The sequence below is a fragment of the Marmota marmota genome, unplaced genomic scaffold, assembly GCF_001458135.2.
Source record: "Marmota marmota marmota unplaced genomic scaffold, marMar, whole genome shotgun sequence".
Classification (NCBI taxonomy): domain Eukaryota; kingdom Metazoa; phylum Chordata; class Mammalia; order Rodentia; family Sciuridae; genus Marmota; species Marmota marmota.
Window position 1 is genome coordinate 6,946,816 of NW_025999982.1, and position 23,433 is coordinate 6,970,248.

At 41.5% G+C, this 23,433-nt stretch overlaps 1 protein-coding gene across 1 annotated transcript in view; it reads left to right on the forward strand.

The window, feature by feature from the left end:
* Dnah8 (dynein axonemal heavy chain 8) overlaps positions 1–23,433 on the forward strand; it is a 280,498-nt gene that overhangs the window by 251,774 nt on the left and 5,291 nt on the right. Inside the window, exons 87-89 of the mRNA XM_015487349.2 lie at positions 7,869–8,025; positions 13,273–13,425; positions 13,507–13,696. Of these exons, the coding sequence (XP_015342835.2) occupies positions 7,869–8,025; positions 13,273–13,425; positions 13,507–13,696 (500 nt within the window). The remainder of the gene's footprint in view (positions 1–7,868; positions 8,026–13,272; positions 13,426–13,506; positions 13,697–23,433) is intronic.

The window sequence follows — 23,433 nt, forward strand, 5'->3', positions numbered from 1 at the left end:
AAAAAAGAAAAAAAGGCGGGGCGCACTGAGCTTTCTTTGCCTCGGGTACTTACAATCCACTGCTGATTACACACTCAGCTTCTCTGCCCGGAGCGAAGCGAAAGAGGAAGCAGATGGGAGCAAAGCGCCCGCGGCTCTCCCTTGTAAAGTCTTGTATGTACATCTTTATACAAGTGTCTGATTATTTCTTTTAAAACTGATTTATTAATATTGAGTAACTATAAAAGAATATTTAAGATGCATAAAATATAAAGAATAAATAAGAAATGTGGCTTTTTTTTTCCACCACACTATTGCTGTGTTGTGCTTCTTTTCTTCTTTTGCTTAATGAGTTTTTCCCATTCTATTTCCCCCTCTCTGCCTGTTTAGAAATTCTGTTTTCTGTTTTAGTTCTTTACCAGTTACCCTAGAAATCTCAATACCCATTCTTAACTAAGTATAAAATTAATATGTTTAATCAAAAGCTATTTGGTAACTTTAACTCTGATTGCTGTCCCCTGACATTTTAGTATTTTAATTTTTATCTTGTTTTATCTAACCCTACAATTAGGCCTAGGTTTAATTATTTTAAACTAGAATGCTTGTTTAGATTTACGCATGTGTTGACATTCTCTTCTCTACCTCAAGCCTTTTATCAGAATCATCTTCCTGAATCATCTTTCTAAAGTGTATTCTTTAGAATTTCCTCCAGTGTAGGTCCATGATGGTTAATTCTTTTATTTTTTTCTGAAAATGTCTTATTTTTGCCCTCTTTTTTTAAAAAATAGGTTTAATGAGATGTAATCCGCCCATCTTAAATTCTCTTAAGTTTAGATGAACTCGTTCATACGCTGCGTGTCTGGGTTCTTTGAGTTGACATAGTGCTTTTGAAGTTCACTCAGGTTGTAGCATGTGTCAGTATTTACTCCATTACTTTTCATTGACAGATTATTGTTATTATTGTTCCAATGTATGACTGGACCACATTTTGCTTGTCCATTCACCAGAATGGACATTCACCACATTTTGCTTGTCCATTCACCAGAATCATCTTTCTAAAGACACTGGGGTCGTTTATGAATAATGCTGTCATGAATGTTCATGCACAAGTCTTTGTGTAGCCTTGTCTTTTCATTTCTTTTGAGTAGATAACTAGAAATGAAACTACTGAATCATACAATTAATCTGTTTTTAACATTTTAACAAACTGTCACACTATTTTCCAAAGTGACTGCTCCATTTTACAGTACCCTCTAGCAATTATGAAGGTTCAGGTTTCTCTGTCTCTGTCCATACTTGTTATTGTCTATCTATTGGTTATTACTACTGCTGTGTGAAGTAGTATCACATTGTGGTTTCAATCTGCCTTCTCTTAATAAATAATAAGGTGGAATATCTTTGCATGCACTTTGTGGTCATTTATACAGAATTTTTTCGTGAAATGTCTATTCAAATCTTTTTCCTGCCCTCATTCATACCCCCAAAAGACACTTTTGCTTGGCACATGATTCTAGGTGTATAGTTACTTTATATTATCACTTAGACAGTGTTATTCTATGTTCTTCTGGATTTTGTTGCTGCTATTGAGGGATTGGCTACCAGTCTAATTGTCATTTCTTTCTAGGTAATTGTTTCTTATCTCTGGCTGCTTTTAAGATCTTCTTTGTTTTTGGTGTGTTACAGTTTCACTGTGATGTGTCTACATATATATTTCTATTTATTTATTTATTTATTTATTTGCTTATGTTACTTGGTGCTCATTCAGTTCCCTTTTTTTTTTTTTTTTTGGTACCAGGGATTGAACCCAGAAGCACTTAACCACTGAGCCACATCTTCAGCAACAACCCCCACTTTGTTCCTGAATTTTATTTAGAGACAGGGTCTCATTAAGTTGCTTATGGCCTTACTAAGTTGCTGAGGCTGACTTTAAACTCACTTTGATTCTTCTACCTCAGCCTCCCAAGCCACTGGGATTATAGGTATGCACTATCACACCCGGCCAGGTTCATTCAATTCTCAAGTCATTATTTCATCACTTATTTTCTCTTTTTTTTTCTATTTTTCTAAATGTTGCTGAGGCATCTATTAGAGCTTATCATTCTAGCCTACATGTCTTTCAACTTTTATTTCATATTTTCCATTTGTTTTCTTCACTGCCTCATTCTGTCTATTTTCCAGTTTTCTAATTCTCTCTTTGATTGTATCCAATCTGCTGTTTAACCCATTATTGGCTGCTATGGGAAGCCAAATAATGAACCCCTAAGTATGTCTACATCCTAATCTCCAGAACCTGGAGATGTGAATGTGAATGTGAATGTGTCACTGTATGTAGCTAAAGCGACTTAATAGATGAGATTAAGGTTCAGGACCTTGAGATCAGAATGTTATCAATCCAGCAGGCCCAATCTAATTACAGAAGAGTGGTTCAGAGAGATGAAGTTGGAGGAGGAGGAGTCAAATTGTGAAGGAGACTTGACTTGCCATTGCTAGCTTTTCTGCCTCTGCCAATTTGTAGGAGGAGGTCACAAGGCAAGAGATGTAGGTGGCCTCTAGAAGCTGGGAAGGGCCCTCAGCTAGTAGCCAGCAAGAAGTTGCAGAGATCTCTGTCCTACAAGCACAGGGAAGTGAATTCTGCCAGCAACCCAAATGAGCAAGAAAACAGATTTTCCCTACAGCCCACAGAAAGGAACCTCACCTTACCAACACCTTGATTTAACCCAGTGAGAATTGTGTTGTACTTGGCCTGCAGAATTGTAAGACAATAAATTTGTACTGTTCTAAGCTGCTTATATTGTGGTCATTTGTTATAGAAGCAATAAAAAATGAATACAGGTTTTAGTTTATTTTAGTTATTTATATTTTATTTATTTATTTTAGTTATTTATATTTTAGTTATTTTTTTATTTCAGAAGTTCTGCTTGCTCTTTTTCAAATATGATAATCATGTTTATAATTTCCTTTTAATACTAATATTTTAAGCAACCCTTTAAAATTCTTCAATATAGTTTAAAACAACATTTTATAGCATGCATCTGAAAATTTACTGAGATCTTTGCAGATCTGGTTCTGCTTTCTGTTATCGCTACCAACTCTTGATCATAGTGTCTGGCTTCTTTATAAGTTTTTTTTTTTTTTTTTTAACTTTTCACTTATGAACTCAGGCCAATTGGAAATTTACTATTGGATTTTTGGGGTCCTGAGTTGAAGATATGTTGTTCCTGGGAAGATTTGTGTTTATGCTCATCAGGTACTTTCAATCTACTATTTAGAAATTCCAAAGAACACCTTAAAATAAATTCTTGGCTTGATTTTTTTCAAATTACCCAGGTAATGAGTGTTAATTAATATCTCAAATCTAATGAATTAAGAATCTCAGGAAAGAGGGCTGGGGTTGTAGCTCAGTGGTAGAGCGCTTGCTTAATGTGTGGGAAGCACTGAGTTTGATGCTCAGCACCACATATAAATAAGTAAAATAAAGGTCTGTTAACAACTAAAAAATAATTTAAAAAAAAAAGGAATTTCAGGAAAGACTTTTCTCCCTACTCAGTGCCAAACTCAGTAGAAAAAGTTGCTTACTACCCATTCTGAAAGGTGGGTTATCTCTAGTTTACCCTGATATTGAAGATCCCAGATCTATGTAGGAATTTTCTCACCTTTGATATGAGGGAGGCATCTCCCTTTCATCGTACCATCTAAACAGAGACTTAAGAACACCAAGGTAACTTGATGCCCCCGGAGTAAAATCTGGCTTTATCTCTCTAGAATCATCTTTACTCTATATTTTCTTTGGCCCTGAGGGTTTCTTAATATCTTTACAATTCAGTAATATTTTAAAAATATTTTTATTTGTTGATAGACCTTTTTTTCATTTATTTATATGCGGTGCTGAGAATTGAACCCAGTGCCTCACAATGCTAGGCAAATGAGCTAACATTGATCCCCAGCCCCAGCCCCTCAGTAATATTTTTTACATAATATTTTATAAAAGGTGTTTTTAATATCTAATCTGTCATGTTTAGTTGTTGTCACAACAGTGTACTGACAATTGCAGTACACTGCCAGAAATGGAATGTCTGGTTCTTTCTTTAGGATGAATTCTTATCTGTGGTATTGCTATATTCAAAGGTTTGCAAATATAAGATTTTGCCACATTATAAAGACTTTCTATTCAGTAAATTCAGACATCTTATTTACTTTCTATTCAGTAAAACAAAGCACAAAAAAACACTAATGTCATGCCTTTGCTAAATTCCTTCTAGATTGCCTCTAATATCTATGAAGGGAAATGTGATTTTGGCTTACATCTGGACAGGAGATAAAATTTACAGATGAAACAATAATTCCTCCAAATCAAATCATGTGATGTTTATAGGGCATAAAACAGGAATTCAAAAAAGGCAGAAAAATTTCAATCTGGTCATATCATGGCACCCTAGCTTGAGAAGTCTTCGCTGGTTGGCTGTTGACTCTAGGAATCCTTAAAGTATCCCACCTGAGCCTGCGTGCTCTGGCCTGCCTTGTCTCCGCCTTCATCTCTCCTGGCTCCCTGCCTCCAAACTCACCGACTTGCCTCTCTTCTCCAATGCTCGGAAATCCTTCTCACCTCCAGCCCTGGCCTCCTATCTAAATGTCCTTTCTTGCCTCCCAACCACCCCACTGCCTAGCCAACCTGCCCATCCTTTAGCTCTCAACTCACATGTGACCTTTTGTAAATTTTAAACTTATTTATTTATTCTAATTTATTATACATGACAGCAGAATGTATTTTGATTCATAGTACACAAATGGAAAACAGATATTCATTTCTCTGGTTGTACACAAAGTAGAGTCACCCCATTCGTTCGTGTCTTCATACATGTACTTCGGGTAATGATGTCCATCTCATTCCACCATCTTTTCTACCCCCACGCCCCCTCCTTTCCCTTCCCTCTCCTTTGCCCTATCTAAAGTTCCTCCATTCCTCCCCTGCTCCCCACCCCCATTATGGATCAACATTCACTTATCAGAGAAAACATTCAGCCTTTGGTTTTTTGGGGATTGGCTGACTTCACTTAGCATGATATTCTCCAACTCCATCCATTTACCTGCAAATGCCACGATTTTATTCTCTTTTAAAGCTGAGTAATATTCCATTGTGTATAAATACCATAGTTTCTTTATCGATTCATCTATTGAAGGGCATCTATGTTGGTTCCACAATTTATCTATTGTGAATTGTGCTGCTATAAACATTGATGTGGATGCATTACTGTAGTATGCTGTTTTTAAAAAGTCCTTTCTGTATACACTGAGGAGTGAGATAGCTGGGTCGCATGGTGGTTTCATTCCAAATTTTCCAAGGATTCTCCATACTACTTTCCAGATTGGTTGCACCAATTTATAGTCTCACCAGCAATGTATGAGTGTGCTTTTTTCCCCACATCCTTGCCAACACTTATTGTTGCTTGTATTCTTGATAATTGCCATTCTGACTGGAGTGAGATGAAGTGGTTTTGATTTGCATTTCTCAAATCGCTAGAGATGTTGAACATTTTTTCATATATTTGTTGATTGATTGTATATCTTCTTCTGAGAAGTGTCTATTCAGTTCCTTAGCCCATTTATTAATTGGTTTTTTAAATGGTGTTAAGTTTTTTTTTTAGTTCTTTATATATCCTAGAGATTAGTGCTCTATCTGATGTGTGTGTGATAAAAATTTGCTCCCATTCTGTAAGCTCTCTTTTTTACCTCACTGATTGTTTCTTTTGCTGAGAAGATGCTTTTCAGTTTGAATCCATCCCACTTATTGATTCTTGATTTTATTTCTTATGCTTTAGGAGTCTTGTTTAAAGAAGTTAGGGCCTAATTTGACATGATGGAAGATTTGGGCCTACTTTTTCTTCTGTTAGGAGCAGGGTCTCTGGTCTAATTCCTGGGTCCTTGATCCACTTTGAGTTGAATTTTGTGCATGGTGAGAGATAGGGGCTTACTTTCATTTTGCTGCATATCGATTTCCAGTTTTCCCAGCACCATTTGTTGAAGAGGCTATCTTTTCTTCAATATGTATTTTTGGTGCCTTTGTCTGATATGACTTTAAAGGTGGGTGGTTGCATTTGAATATGTGGGGCAAATGGACACCAGTAGACCACCTTGGAAATTTATGTGGGTTTGTCTCTGTGTCTTCTATTCTGTACCATTAGTCTACAAGTCTATTTTGGTGCCAATACCATGTTGTTGTGTTCTATAGCTCTGTAATATAGTTTAAGGTCTGGTATTGTGATGCCACCTGCTTCACTTCTTCTTACTAAAGATCACTTTCCAGTTTTCCCAGCCCATTTGTGGGAAAAAAGACTATTTTGGGTCTCTTATTTTTTCCAGATGAATTTCATGATTGCTTTTTCTATTTCTATGAGGAGTGTCATTGGGATTTTTATTGGAATTATATTAAATCTGTATAGTGCTTTTGGTCATTATTAATTTGGCATATTAATTCTGCCTGTCCAATAACAGGAGAGATCTTTCCATCTTCTAAGGTCTTCTTTAATTTCTTTCTTTAGTGTTCTGTAGTTTTGTAGAGGTCTTTCACCTCTTTTGTTAAGTTGATTCCCAAGTATTTTAGTTTTTCTGAGGTTATTGTAAATGGGAGTTTTCCTAGTTTCTCTTTCAAAGGGTTTGTCACTGGTGTACACAAATGCTTTTGACTTACGGATGTTGATTTTATATACTGCTACTTGCTGAATTCATTTATTAGTTCTAGAAATTTTCTGGTGGAATTCTTTGGATCCTCTAGGTATAGAATCATGTCATCGGCAAATAGTTATAGTTTGAGTTCTTCTTTTCCTATCCATATCCCTTTAATTTCTTTTTAAGAGAGACTTTAGATGGGTGTGATAGCATGACTCCGAAGGTCACAAGTTCAAAGCCAGCCTGGGCAAATTAGAGAGACCCTGTCTTAAAATTAAAAAAAAAAATTAAAAAGGGTTGGGGATTTAGCTCAGTGGTAGAACATCCCTGGGTTTAATTCCCAGTGCTGCAAGAAGAGAGAGATAGAGATTAATCTTTTGTCACATGTGCATGCACATGCACACATGCACACACACGTACACTCACACATAATATGTATGAGTTTCCAGATAACTGACCAATCCAGTATTCCAGGGCTAGCTTCCTGCACCTCAGAGCATCTGGTCAACCTGAAAGAGCGAGAGATGGAGAGTGAGGGAAACCAAATTTGCTTAAAGCATCCACTTTTCCTCCACAGCACTTTCCCTAGTGTCCTTGTGTAATATCCTCTTTCTCTGCATGTGAACTATGGCTTGTTCACTGCTGTATCCTGGAACCTAGCTCAGGGCCTGGCATACAGTAAACCTTCATTGACTAAATGGACTTTAAAGGTGGGTGGCTACATTTGAATATGTGGTGCAGATGGACGCCAGTAGACCACCTTGGAAATCCTAACAGAAGTGAGACCATGGAGAAACAAAATGAGAAAAGACTGAAGAAATTCTATTAATTTATAATTCAGTGAGGACATATCATGTGTAGTTCTCATTGATCTAACCAATTATGCTAGACTGTTAGGACCCGTCCCTGAGCAGGGGGAGAATAAAAGGAGATGTATCAGTGGTCCAGCCTGAAGTGTTGGGGCTGGTGACAACCCAAACTGTCAGGCTTGGATTTGGATTACCAGAGATGTGTGTGGAGTCTCTCTAAAGAGGAAGGGATTTTCATTTCTGCCATGTTCCTGATGTCCCATTAGGAGGCAGGAGGAAGGACCTCTAGTTTTTTTTTAACAGTTGATGGTATACACTTCCTTCTTTCCCCTTTTCTTCTCTGGGGTTGATTGAAGGGACCCTATCCGTTCACCCTGGCTTCATCATCTCTGAGACTCTGGTCCCTCTTTCTGTCAGGTACCAGAGTAACACAGCTTCCGACGTTCTTGAAACAATCACCAACATTCAGCCCAAAGAGAGTGGAGGTGGAGTGGGGGAGACCCGGGAGGCCATCGTGTACCGACTGTCTGAAGACATGCTGAGCAAGCTGCCCCCTGACTACGTCCCCCACGAGGTAAGCCGGGGTCTTCCCGCCGTGCACCGCGCGGGCAGCACCTCCCCTGGACGGTGCGTCCAGTCCCTCGGGCGCTGCGCGTTTCCTTTTTTTGGTCTCCAACTTCCTTTCTACCTTTTGGTCTTCTTTTCCTTTCCCAAGCATCAAGCAAAGCCTGCTCTCCACGTCCCTGAAACCTTTCTCTGTTTCCTTTCGTCTCCACTCTTCCTTTTTGTACCCCTTTCCCTCTTTGGGTTCCTGTCTTTGGTTGCTGGAACTCCAGACCCTCTAGTCGAGAGCCCCATGCCAGCCTCTGTGTTAGTGTATCCTGCATGTCATATGACCTGCTCTGTCATTCTCTACCTGACCTTTTCTGGTTGTCTGCATTTTGTCTGCCCTGCATTTTGTATTCCCATGGAGCTCTTAGCCAGGGATAGGGAAGAGAGCCATTTAAATGGTCCCAGTCCCCAGAGTGCATGGCAGTAATTTTCTATTTCCTCTATCTCCTGAGTGTTAGCTGTTTTTTCTTTTTTTATTAACCTAAATCAACTCTTCTCCAATTTTTTTTAATCTCAAGACCCCTTTGCCAGATCATTGAGGATCCTGAATAGCTTTTGTTTATAATATCCATTGACATTTAATGTTAGAAATTTATATTGAGAATTTTTTTAATATTTATTTTTTGTTGTAATTGGACACAATACCTTTGTTTTATTTATTTATTTTTATGTGGTGCTGAGGATCAGACCCAGGGCATTGTACTCACTAGGCAAGGGCTCTACCGCTGAGCCACAACCCCAGCCCTATATTGAGAAATTTTAAAATATTGATTTATTTTTAAAAATGGTAATAAACCCATTACATGTTAACATAAATAGCATTTTTTAAACATATATTTTCCAAGACAAAACAATCCACTGAGAATGGTGTGATTGTTTCTATCTTTTTTGCAAATCTTTTAATGTCTGTCTTAATAGAAAACACCTCTATTCTCATATTTGCTTCTGTATTCAGTATATCAAGTCATATGACCTTTGGTAAACTCCACTGTATAGTCATAACAGAATAAAAGTAAAAGAGTGCCTGGTGTGGTGGCGCACACCTGTAATCCCAGTGACTTGGGAGGCTGAGGCAGGAGGATCAAAAGTTCAAGGCCAGCCTCAGCAATGTAGTGAGGCCCCAAGCAACTTTAGCAAGACCCTGTCTCAAAATTTTAAAAAATTAAGAGGGCTAGGGATGTGGCTCAGTGGTAAAATGCCTCTGGGTTCAATTCCCCAAAAGACAAAAGGATATAAAAGTCAATCAATATCTTAGTGTTTCTATAGGAAAAAAAAAAAAAGATTAACCCTGTAAACTCACTCCACAGGAATCCTTAGGGGGCTGGGGATGTGGCTCAAGTGGTAACGCGCTTGCCTGACATGCACAGGGCGCTGGGTTTGATCCTCAGCACCACATAAAAACAAAATAAAGATGTTGTGTCCACCGAAAACTAAAAAATAAATATTAAAAAAAAAAATCTTTAGGCCCTCAGGGATCCCAGGCCACACTTTGAGAACTGCTGACCTAAGGTAATTTTTATCTATGGCAAAATGTCTGGGATATTATGAAAATTCTGTCAAGAGGTCCTCAACCTGAGCTTCCTTCCTCATGCAAGAAAAAGAGCTGTGTCCTCCTCTTCTATTCTCAGCCTCCATACTTCACCACTGATGGCGTTAGCTTTACCAGAGTCCTAAACTGGGCGGTCCTAAACTGGTCAAGTTTAGCTCCTCAGTTAAAAGGTCAGAAGCTAACCTCTACTGCAGGAGTAACTGGTCTGTGTGTACACTCTCCTGCTTACCCAAACCTGGGAAAAGATACACCCAGCAGCTGGGAGCCCCAAGGCTCCCTGTCTGTGGGCTTCTACCTATAGCTGGAACAGGGAGAGGCCAGTTTGGGATCTGGAGTTCTTCTGAAATACATCATATAGCCCTCTCGATGTCCTTTTCCCCCTAGAATTGACCATGGAAATGTTGCATTTAGCTAGATAGACGAATAACAATCTAGGCATCTATTTGTGCATCTAACCATCTAGGTCTGATTACCATGAAAAACAGTAATTTACCTATTGTCGACTATGTGCGTAGTTACTAAACTCTTTTATCTAAATTGTGTCTAAATTGTTTGTTTATCCTGGTCATCCTTTGAAATATTTCTTTTGCTTCCTTTTTAAAATACCTTAATAAGTTAATTCCTCTGCAGGCAAGTCTTCCACATTGACCCAGTTATATACCAATATGTACTATTATGCCTTAATCTGTGCTAAACAATTTAAAAATCTTTAAGGCCAAAAAGCAGAGGTGTCACTGATTGGGTATTCTTAGAGATGCTTAAAATAATTTAACTATAGATGGAGATAGTCTGTTTACTCATTTGATCTTTAATCACTCCTGGAACTGATTAAATAAGGTTAACAATTAGTGTGGATATTATTTATGAACATCCGGTTCTCAATCTGAAGTTTTCCAAGCACCACACTTAGCTCATAGAATGAGGTCATCATGGGGCAGTGGCTGGCATTTTTGAGGACTCATTATACAATGGGCCCTGTGTTAAGTGCTTTATATTCATTATGTCACTTAGTCCTTAGTACCAGCAGAAACCAAGCTAGGCGGTAGAGCAAGAATCATAAAGGGAGCCAGGCACAGTGGTGCATGCCTGTAATCCTAGAGACTCTGGAGGCTGAGGCAGGAGGATTGCAAGTTTGAGGTCAGTCTCAGCAATTTAGCAAGACCCTAAGCATCTTAGTGAGACCCTGTCTAAAAAAAGAAAGAAAGAAAGAAAGCTAGCATTGTAGCTCAGTGGTAAAGCACCCCTGAGTTCAATCCCTAGTACAAAAAAAAAAAAAAATTGAACTCAAACTGATTCTAGAATCAATGAGTGGATGGGTACCAAGGCATTTGGTTAAGACATTGGAATCAATGGTCTCACAAAGGAGTGATTATATAGTAAGGGAGAAAGTTCTTCTCAGTTGGATAAATATGGAAAGGACATACTTTCAGCTGCTCTGTGGATGGTTTTTAGGAGATAAATGAGGCAGAATATCTGCCTTGAAGGATTTTTCAAGCTGGCATGGGAAAATGAGATAAACTGACTCTATATAACTCTACCACAGGGTTGGTATTGCCAGAGGGAGGTCATGAGCCTGGTTATCATTTGAGCTGCCCAAACTGGGTTGGGGCCACGTCACCAGGAAGACCTCTGTCTGGCAATATTTAGCAGAAGCAGTGTCAGGGATATCACCTGGTGGATTACGGCCTGGGAGGGAGTTTGCACTGAGGGACATCTAATAACTCTTCCTCTTCCAGCAGATCACTTACTATAGAAGAGCTGTGTCCTTGAAAATATGGCAGCAAAGTGAAGTTTGTAGATTGAAATTGAATACCCTCAGTTTCCTTAGTAAAATTAGCTCTATTATGTAGAAGAGACTACCTGGTCCCAGAAACATAATGAAAATCCAACATAAGACCACAACAACAATTTTTTAATTTTATCAATAAAATGGCCATTTTAGTCTGGAACAAAAATCACACACAAAATAAAATCAGTATTAGAATCACATTTTTAGGGGGTCTAAGTTTTTCCTCAAGCTTGTCTATCTTGAGTGAAATTCCTCTTTTATTTTTAATTTAAAAAAAAAATCTTTTTGAATGGTGTCTCACTATGCTGCCCAGGCTGGCCTTGAACTCCTGGGCTTGAGTGCTTGTTCTTCCTCAGTGTCTTGAGTAGCGGGGACTTCAGGCAGGTGCCACCACACTAGGCAAGTTTTTCTTTTAAAACCATAAGCAGGCCAAGGCAGTTTGGGGCTGTTGGCATAGTGAATGGACCTGGGCTATTGACTTGATGCTGTGATCAATACCTGGGCTTCATTTCCCATTTGTAGAATTGCAAAAGTATTTCTGTAATTTCCCTTTTCATTAAGAATGAATTCCCAGAGCAGTCATGATTGAAAGGGGATATGTATGCTGTTCAGTTGGTGGAAGGGCTCAGGATGGAGACAGGAATAAGGCTCTGGAGACTGCAAAAAATGTAGGTTCTAGAACCAGGAACTCAGGAGGCTCCCTGAAGGTTGGTATGTGGGACGAGGTCCAGAACCTCCACTGGCACATTGGCCTGTGATTCTAATCTTATTTGTTTTGCCTGCATAAGTGGCTCCGTCCAGGCTGTTTGGTTTTATATGACTGCTTTCCCCATTCATCTTTCAATCACTGGAAATGATCCATGTAATAAATCAGAGGCGTCCATTGCTAAAGGAAACTCCCACGCTAGAGGCCTGTTTTGTAAAATGGGAACGGTTCAGAAGACCCCGAAGTCCATCTGTCTCCAAGAAGAGGTGTGGTTATCTCTGGCAGAGAATCCTACAGCTGATTCCAGGCTTCCTGATGATTCTTTGGATGAGAACATCATATCAGATTTTCTCCCTCTCTGTGTGTCTGTCCACATTCTTTCTATTCTGGCATCTCTCAGATTGTGGCTAACAGAAAGCTCAGACTCCTATGTGAGTGCCTGCCAGTACCGGTAGCCACTCTTTTCTTGGCATATGTCACTAAATGGAAAGGTGAATATATATTGGCTATTTTCCGGTAGTTGTTAGGTTTTATTGTTCCCACAACTAGAGGCTTTTGTATTGATCTCTTAAAAATGGTCAGTATACCCAAAGGATCAAATGACAGGTCTGTAATGGCTCTCCCACAAAGTCAAATATTTTCATTGATTAGATTAGGAAAGGCTCTTTTTAGGCACCATAGCCAAGGCAACCATGATCTTAGGAAAAACTACAGCTAATCCTATTCTTTGGTGAGTGCTCTGTAAAGATTTTGGCTGTATTAACTTTCTGTGACATTTCTAATTACAGCTCTGCAAGCATAATGAAGAAAAAAATATTCCACTGTTCTCTTACAAAAGTTAGATTGCAAAAGAATATTCAACTGACACTCAGTACTTAATCATTTGAAATGGGAAAAAGGTACAATTGTTATTTCAGCTTTTTAAAAGTGCATTTCCAATCATCAGCTCAGTACAATCAGTAGGAAATAAAAATCATTTTGTTTGAACCATAGTTTTTGAAGCTCAAAAAATGGGCAACTTAATGGCAAGTCTGGTTCTGCAAGAGATATTTTAGAGTTTGTTCGGTCTGGTAGAGATACACCCAGAAGAGGAAAAAGAATCCAGAAGGGAGACAGGTCACTGAAAGAGAAGCGGTAGATGATTTTATCATGTGCTTTGTTTTAGGTGAAAGCTCGTTTGATAAAGATGGGGCATCTTAATTCCATGAACATATTTCTTAGACAAGAAATTGACAGGATGCAAAGGGTCATTTCGATCCTCCGCACTAGCCTGAGCGATCTGAAACTGGCCATTGAGGGGACAATCATCATGAGTGAGGTGAGCCGCCCACCGCTCAGCAGTCACCTCTCTCTTCTGCTCCTGTTTCTCACTCACATATGTTACCTTCATCTTCCTCAGAACTTGAGAGACGCCCTGGACAACATGTACGACGCTCGTATACCTCAGCTCTGGAAAAGGGTGTCCTGGGATTCGTCCACCCTGGGCTTCTGGTTTACTGAACTTTTGGAAAGAAACGCACAGTTCACCACTTGGATATTTGAAGGGAGGCCCAATGTGTTCTGGATGACTGGTTTCTTTAATCCCCAAGGTAGGTGCTCCTGGGGGAGTGGGCAGCACTTGGACTTGTGTGGATGGACGGTTGGATAGTGCCATTGCATGGTGAAGGTACACTGCACCGAATGGCAGGTGCTGGCCGTGTCCTCTCCACGGTTGGAGAACATAGATAACCCTGCTCTCTTGCTTAACAAGTTCAGTCTGAAGTTGTTCTTATCTTTCTTCCACAAGGCAGTGGCCCAGTCCTCTCTTTTCCACCACTTCAGCAAACGGTCACTCTGTGGTTAGGGGAAAAAGAGTTTTTTTAAAAAAATTCTCTCAAATTTTAGTTTTAAGTGTTGGTGGAGAAAATTTTTAAATGAAGCCCCAGAAGAGGCAAAAAAAAAAAAATTGTTCATGGAGGTCAGAAGATGAGACTGATGTCAAAAACTGTCATGTGATGTGGCAAAAGTACTAAGGGAGCTTCGGGGGTCTCCCTCCCCTCCAAACCAGGATTTTGGGTCTTTTTTCCCCCTGAAAGAGTGTTTTGTCATTCTGCTTCATTTCTCCCTTCATTTTGAGAGTGTTTACTCAGAAAGTTACCTGCTCCATGTCAGAGTTCATACGATTGGAAACCCAACAACTTTCTGTCTTACTACAGTACGGGTGGTTTTGCTTCAAGAGATTCTTGGCCAAAATTAAGAGATGGTTCGGCACCTCCTGGCACCATTTATAATACAATTCGAGAAACATTCACACTTACTGATTTAGAATGAGTTGCTTCTACTCACAGAAATAAGGTTGAATCTTATAAAAATAACATTGAGTAAAGGCAGCAAAGCAGAAAACACGACATCTTGGATGATTCAGTTTATACAAAGGACAAGGCCAGGTGCAGGCCTATGGTGTCAAAAGTCAGAATCCTGGTTACGCTGGGGGCAGGCGGGCAGTGATTAGGAGAGGGCGCAGCAGACTTCTGGGGCCTGGGAATGCTGTTTTCGGAGTGGATGCTGGCTGTGCGGCTGTATTCCCTAGGTGGAAATACACCGAGCTGGAGGCTCATGATTAGTTTTCCTCCTTGCAAGCCCTCCATTAGAGTAAGTTGTCACCAGATAATTCCTGACTGGGGAGCCTGAAGATATAGCATCTAATTTAATCAGGATTGTTTAAGCACCTTCCATTTGCCAGCCCCTGTGCAGGATGCTTTCAACAGAGACAGATTCGAGACCTGATTCCTGCCCTAAAGAACTCCATAATCTTGTTGGTAAGACAAGTGCATCAGCAAACCTTAACGCGACACGAAGAGTGCTCCGTGTGAGAACTGGGTGGTACAGGGGACAGAGATGAATTCTGCCCGGGCAGGGCTTGAGAATGGCTTTGCATGGGAAGCAGTGAGTCAGGTTTGTAGTGGATGCAAGAAAAGGTCATTCCAGGCAGAGGCCTGAGCAAAGCCCAGGCACGTCCAGTAGAAAAAGGACACCCAGCTCAGGACACAGGGGCACAGGTGGTGGGGGGAAGCTAGAAAATGCTGTCTTTTAGAGGAGTTCTGGCTATGTCATGAAGGCCATGGGAAGTCACCAAAGTTCAGAAGATAATCCCAGGAGTTGGTGGAGGGCGGACTAGAATCCAGGGGCCCAGAACAGTGAGACTCCTCTCAGGTCCATGGAAGAGCCTGGGATCTTAACAAGGTGCAGATGGGAGAACAGATTTGATGAATCAAATGGGCATTTTTGAGAGAGCAAGGAGAGGCTGTGCCTTCGGCCGCAGGCAAAGTGCAAGACAGAGAGCAAGTGCAAGAGGGACCTTGGGGTCAAGGTCAGGAGGAGCACTGGGTTTTGGAGAGGGCTGGAGGAACATCAGGTTCAGAGATGCACTGGGAGACCTGGAGTTCAGAAGCAGCATCAGGACCACTGATTTTTAAAAAATATGTTTTAGTTGTAGATGAACACAATAACTTTATTTTGTTTATTTATTTATTTATTTTTTAAAGAGACAGAGAGAGAGAGAGAGAGAGAGAGAGAGAATTTTTTTTAAATATTTATTTTCTAGTTTTCGGTGGACACAACATCTTTGTTTGTATGTGGTGCTGAGGATCGAACCCGGGCCGCACGCATGCCAGGCGAGCGCGCCATGTGGTGCTGAAGATCGATCCCAGTGCCTCACATGTTCGAGGCAAGTGCTCTACCGCTGAGCCACAACCCCAGCCCCAAGGACCACTGATTTTAAAATCTGTGAGGTCATTGAACGTATTTTTTTTTCTTTTGGTTCTTCATGCATTTAGTCCTTCATGAAATAAATGTTCATTATGTACCTGGTACAGGCCAGGTACATACGCACTATATGCAGTAAGAAAAGGCCAGATAAGACTGTTCTCACCCATGCAAAATTCACAGAATAGTAAGGGAGACAAACATTGAGCCAACTACTTACATATTGATTACATTTGTGACAAGTTCTTGTAGAAAAAAATATTGGTTCATAAGAAAGCACAAGACAAAGATAACACATCTGGGGTAGGAGAGGCATGAAAATGTGTAGAAGTTGCCCTGAGAAAATATTCCAAACTGGGATCCCAGGAGAAGCCACCAGGAGCCCAGAAGGCTGGGATCATTGAGTGTATTTTTGATATTCAAAGACCAAAGAAGTGGGATGGGTTCATCCCTGGCTTCCCATAGGCACAAATGACAGAGTCACATCATACATCATGGCAATACACCTTCTTCCAATGATTATCTTGGTTTTTTTTTTTTTCACCTGTAACTTAAGATAGCAAAGTATTAACCTCTAATTAACACTTGAACTGATCTTTAATTGAACTTGATTTTTATGGACTAATCTCTCCTTGTTAGTCTTGGTGAAGTGATGTTCAAACCAGAACAATATCGAAAGAAATGCAAATGTAGATGTACACTTTGGTTCACTTCTCACTTACCTTCACCTGTTAATAATATGAATCCTTTCTCTTTTCTTCTGTTTTTGAGTGGGACTTTGATTCCTTCTCTCCTGGCTCTCTGTGTCTTGGAAAGCCCAGACTTATGCAAGTGAGAACCCTTCCCTTTACACATAGAACACAGGCACACTCGCCCTTATCTATGATTGCTCTCTGTTCATTGCATAAAAGACTGGAAGTCACTCTTCCTGCACACTAATCACTTCCTGCTTCCTTTTCCTCCTTTGACAATTACTTTCTGTTCCACACACTTGGCCAAATCCAGCAAGCCTGTGCAAGCTCACAGACAGGGTGCACAAAGCCCTTTCCAGTTGGAGGCCTTGCTGACCTCCATGTGACAGCAGTAGGTTTTGCAACATGAATGTGTCTCCTGAGTTTTGTATCTTCTGACACCATCTCCTTCGATGGAATGAGGTCCTTGTTTAGTTCAAAATATTTTAGTTGATGGCTTTAAAAAATAATCCCACACAAAGTGGGTGAACTTCTCATGAAAACAGAAGGGAGACCAGTAGAGTAGAAGAAGGGGACCCGAGGGAGGGATGAGGAGAGGGAAAGGGGAAGTCCTGGGGAATTAAATCGAACAAATGATATTATGTGCAACATGAATACATAACAGTGAGTTCTGCTATTACATATAATTATAATGCACCAATAATCATGTTTTTAAAAACCCCACACAGGCACGTAAAACACGATTAGGTTTGCAAAGAGGTCACCAAGGAGCCACAGGGTCATGACAGACACATACAGTCAAACTCACCTGGACTATGAAACACTTTCATGTTTCAATTTCGTATGACTTTAATTTTTATCATATTGTAACATAATATGGCATCTGATGCTGTCCACTGTGTGTTTCCCAAAGTGACTTTGAGGCCCTCAAGGACAGGTGACATGCTTCAGTTGCCCCCAGGGTCTGTGCCCAAGCTGGCGCCTCTCAGAGCACTGTTCGTTTGCCTTAGGACTGGCCAATGTTTGTCTGTCATATTTGAGGAGGCTGAGTCAGCCGCCATGCAGCTCAGATGGTATTTTCAGCCCCCGCCACAATCATTTCTGTAGCAATTGATGAGCTCAACCGTGTGGCAATTAGATTTGATTAAAATGGTCAGGCTCTCTGCATCTGTGACCTGTAGTATTTGTTGAATGGCGTAGCTTCTTCAGTGAGGATTTGCCTCCCAACAGATTCTTTGGACCAATAGTGCCTTTGCCCTTCCCTGGTCCCCCCAGCAGTGATGGTGCCCTTGTTCACATACCATCTAAGATTGCACCTCTTGGGGTGCAAAGGGTTGCTGTGGTCTCTTTTTCCTCACAGGTATCCCTTCTGCAGGGCATCACATATGCACGATTTAGATGCTGGTGCAGGAGCTTGTGTGTGTGTGTGTGTGTGTGTGTGTGTGTGTGTGAGAGAGAGAGAGAGAGAGAGAGAGTGCTCTGCATGTGGGAATGTATTTAAACCTAAGAAATATGAGTTGTGAAGCGCCCGTCTTCAAGCCAGAGTATCGACTGCCTTTTGAAACCTTCTAATTGATAGCCACACTTTACCGTTTGATGTTGGTGTGACTCACAGGTGCTGCTAATAACGGCAGAGGCAGAGGCTGAGGGTGCCCCGCAGGCCTCACACCTCCATATTAGATGGAACCCCGCAGTATCATTGTTTTCCAGATGTCTAACTCAGTCTGGAGCTTGATGCCATTTAGATGCCAAACTGCGCTCATTTTTTTTCTATGCTTTTATCTCAGTGTCTTGACAAGCCACGCCAGGCTGCTGCAGCAGGTATCAGTAACAACTTATTATTTCCTAACATGAATCAAGATTTTTCACTTAGAGGGGATTTTGCGGAAGCAAGGAGATGGGTGATTTTTGTCCTGTTATCCTGTGTTTCTGTGACCATCACTGCAGCCTCTGGCCTGTGTGTGTGTGTATTGTCGGGGCAGCGTCAGCAGCTAGCTGCAATTTCCAGACGCTCGTCTTGAGGATAGTTGTGAGAGCCCGCTGTTTGTGGAAGTGGAAGAGTGCACCGAGCGTTCACAGAACTCCAGGGCTGGAAGGGACTGGGGGACAACTAGTAGCAATTCTAAGCGAGGCCCTGGTGCAACTGTTCACAGAGCCAGAGCTGCTCCTCATGTCTGAGGGGGTCTGGGTGAATGGAATTTGAATAATAGCAGCACTGACCTACCCTGTGCACAAACCCAGAACTACGGAAGGACTGTGGACATGTTCAAAATGCCTCTGAGGGAATAACATGTGGTTCTGTTGTCCTGTGTGGGGGGCTTCCAAGCACTGACCTGCATCACAACCTCATCTCATAATTCTGCTCTTGCACGCAGTTACCTTCCTCACCGGCCACCCTGTCCCTTGTAATCTGGCCCACTGCCATGTTATACTGAAACCACTCTCTGCAAGGACCCCGTACCTAATGAGCTCCCTGCCAACTACATCCCCTTGGCTATAGCTAGGATGCTGATTCTAGAAACTCTTCCAGACCTTGGCTTCCATCCATTCCCTTCCGTGGTTCTTTTCCCATCCCATAGAGGGCTGCTTCTCAGCCCACTTTCTGAGCTTTATTCAGGCAAGTTCTGCCCTTGGACTTGCCCCCCTCGTCAATGAGCTCAGCCATGCTCACATATGTAAACTATTCATCTCACCTACCTAAAGTCCCAGTGTGGAATTCTGATTCCTCATTTCCAGTTGCCAATGTAGGATGTCCCATGCTCCCATGAGCCTCACCAGTGCCATGACCTACCTGGTCATCTTCCTCCCAAGTCATCCTCGCTGGGATTCTGCTGCCTTTCCTTGTGTACCATCCTCCAGCCCCGACACACATGACCAAACAGCTGGGAGTGGGGAGACCAGGAGTGCAGAGGTCATGGAAGACAAAGAGAGGGAGGGTTCCATGTAGTAGTGGTGCTGACAGAGGTCAAGCCAGATGGGCCCCAAATGGTCCCAAGAGAAGTCCCAGGGAAGCAGGTGGGGCAGTGGAGGTGTCAGGCAGCATGTAGGGTGAGTGGACAGTATGGATGATTCTCTCAAGAAACTTGTCTTCATAGAGGAGAAGCAAGATGAAGGACAGTGGTAAGAGGAAAGAGCTTGCTTGTTTTCTTTCCATGGTAGGGTTAGGTGTAAGGAGAGGGATATTTGGACCCATTCACGATCAGGGTTTTGCTTGGCAAGTGATGAAAAGAATGGAATTAAGTAAACAGGAAAGGAAGTAAAGAAGGGGGGCGGAGTCAGTGAGTTAAAAACATGAGGAGCCCAGGAGAGGCTGGACCGCACTGCTGGATGGGATACTGAAGAGACCCCGGTGTTGGCAGGGTACTCAGTCCTTGGTGGCAGGTGGGCAGATGACATGAGGATCAAGGGGAGCGGCTTGTGGCCAGAGGTTGTAGCAGATTCTCATGAGGGGTGGAGGGAGGATTGGGGAAGAGCGAGGTCTTTAGGGCTGAGCCAGGTTCCAGCAAGGGCAAGATGGTAGGATGTGTTCTGAGTAGGTAGAATCATGCCAGAAGGACTCGTGGGGATGTGGAGGAGCAGGGGAAGAAGTGGGATTTGGAGTCAAGGGAAAGAGGCATCAACTAGCACCAGGAGACAATGGATCAAGTGCAAGGAATTACATTGCAGAGTGTGAGACAGGGTGGGCGTAGCAGGCCACACTCTTGCCAAAAGAATTACCCCCAACTCTTCCGTTTGTGCTGAGGTTTTGTTGGAGCCAACCATCTCCTGGCCTGTGGGAGAATGTGTGTCTCAGGGGCCCCGGAAGGAGTCAGCTCGTGCTACTGACAGCCCTGCTGATATTTTCCAGTGAGGCATTGCCCTTCCACCTGTGAAACTAGCTCTTCCAACAAAGGTGGAGGTGTGACTTCTGAGACTTGTCTCGCATAGCTTTTCAAAGAACCTTGGTTCTCAGACCCACTTATTCCAATAGGATCACCTGCCGTCTTTTTAATGCATACTTAATGCTTGGGGCTCCAAACTAATTATATCATAATCTCCAGGGATAGGACTTCTAGAGTCTGTGCAATCCACTTTCTTGAAAGCTCCCTTAGTCATCCTAATGTGTGAAGAATCTTGAACTTAGATCTTTGCTACTGCTGTATGGTCCCCCAATCCCAGTGTCAATGACACAGAAACGCAGCTCCTCGAGCCCCACCCTTTACCTGCCTACTGCATCAGGACTTTCCTGTCCATCAGAGCCACTTCCCCAGATGAGTTCTGTGAACAGTAAAGTCTGAGAATCAACCCTGCCTTACAACAACACTGATGCCTGGACACTACCTCCAGGGAGTCTGGTGTTGTTGTCCTGAGAGTTTTCAAAGCTCCTCTGGTGTTTTTCAATATTCAGCAGTTTCAGATGTCTTCCTTAGAGCTTCCAGCAAAGAGTCAGGAGAGGCGCCTGGTGCATTCTCATTCAACTGGACCGATCCACCCCATCTTTGTTTAATGATTTCTGACCTTTTATTTAACTTAGCAATGAACTATGTTTGCTTCTCATTTGGGGGAAAAACTGCCTGTCATAAACTTATGGCAGGAACATCATTTCTCCTTATCTTCAAAGATGCTTCTGGGAGGCTTGGTAACTGTTTAGACAGGAAATACTGCACAACCTAAGGCCCATTACAGAAGGACTGGTTCATTTGTTACAGAAAAAAAAAAATGTTGTCTATTTTTGGTATAGGTCCATGGTTACAGAACACCAACCACTCCTGATAAAGTTGAGGAGAGCATCCTTCCTGATTAGCCATTTCTTTCGTCTTTTCTAAGACTTTGTATGAAATGATGCTTAGAGGACCCCATGGCTTTCTTTAAGCCAGCTGATTGCACAAGCCAAACAATGGTAATGAGTTTGCTGAAATGCTGGATTACTGCCGTTATAGGAATTAACGTCTAACAAGTGTTACTTTAGACTTGAGTTTCCAAAGAATAATCTAAGCTAAAAAGTAAATTTAAAAGAGAGAGAGAGAGAGAGAGAGAGAGAGCAAGAGAACAATCTTGACAAGTGTTTTAAGAATTCATTATACTTTCTGGGTTTGTTTGAAAGGGACATTTTTTTAAGCATCTCATTTAGACCACATGTAACTCAGATGTTTAAATAGTCAAATTGCCCATTTTCATGTGGGTGGTTAAATATCATGGAAAACAGAAGGTTATTACTGTTGAAGACTTTCCCCAACTTTTGTTTCTTCCTTCAGACACATGAACATGGGAATCGCGTTCCCATCACTTTAAGAATTACTCAAACTAAATTTGTGCTAAAACAAAAGTACTGATTTCCAGGCTCTTATAAAGAAAAGTGTATTGATAGGCTTTTAGAATTATACAGACTTCAGAAAGAACAAATTGAGAATCCATTAGATTTGACATAATCTCCAAAAAAGATGGACATTCAGGTTTTTGTTTTTTAATTAAACAATGAACACTTCAGTGGATGTACTACCCTTTGAAGTCCTCAAGATTGTATTCTTTTCAGGAAGCCAAAACGAACTATCAAGGCTTGAAAAATTGAGTGTCTTCTCCATGTTCTCTGAGTAGAAATGGCCCATGGAATATTGTCCTCCACTCTTAAGCTTCAAATATATTTAGTTAACATTTTCTTTTTCTTTTTGGTACTGGGGAATGATCCCAGAAGCGCTTTACCACTGAATCACACCCCCAGCTCTTTTTATTTTTTATTCTGAGACAGGGTCTTGCTGAGTTCTGGCGGTTTTGCTAAGTTGCTGAGGCTGGCCTCAAACTTGTGATCCTCCTGCCTCAGCCTCTCTAGTTACTAGGATTACAAGTGTGCGCCACCACGCCTAGCACATTTTCCTTTCTTGAGGGTAAAGCTGACATGTGTTCCAGATTCCACCTCCTAGCTGACTAGCACTGCTTCCTAAGCATTAGGTCACTTACTGCTGAAATCCACTGGGCAATGTCATACATACTCCCAGCAGGGAGAGGACAGGAAATGGCCTTTCCTTAATTGCACTAGAGTTTTCAGAGCTCTTTTGACAATGACTGCCTTTCAAAGCAGGTGTTTTACATTACAGAGAATTCTTCTCATTCCCAGTCTGACACCTGTGGCATTGCCTGAGAACCAGCCATATGGAGTGAGGTCAAATTTGCACTTTAGTTGGAACTTAAAGAATTATAGAAAAATCCAATTATTCAACTTGTGCAGATAGATGGTTCTGACTAGAATTCATGCCTTGTACACTATGACCTTGTGGATTCATAGATCGGTGGTGAATTTTAAAATATCATAAAATAGGGTCAATTTAATTCCAAGTCCTCCACTTGAATTTGCAGTGTCTAATACACCACATGGCTGAACACTTAATGTTGAATGACGAAAATGACATCTTCATGGAGTGATGAGAGGGTGCATTAGGTTTGATCATCCCACTGATTGGCAAGCACACACGATGTTTTACTACTACGGTGTGGGATCCCCAGTATTTGAAATGGAAGGCAACCCCATCACATGCTGGTCAGATCACCTCCCGGGGCTCCACATAGAGTCCAGGCACTGACTCCAGCTGCTGCCAAGCAGACTTCCACCATGTTTCCTGGCCCCCCTCCCCATAGTTAATATCTTTCTTAATAATTGTTTTATTTATTATTTATTTATTCATTTTTATGTGGTGCCGAGGGTCAAACCCAGTGCCTCACACGTGCTAGGTGAGTGCTCTGCCATTGAGCTCCAGCCCCAGCCCCTGAGGTTAACATCATAAAGTCATCTCTTCTTAAACTCTGGTTGACTGACCAGCTTTTCTTTTGAGTTAACACAGGGCACCCACATCCTGTTTTAGTGGCACCCTGAGTAAGCTTTCCAAGAGGCAAATACTACCAAGTCACTGTTCCTCATC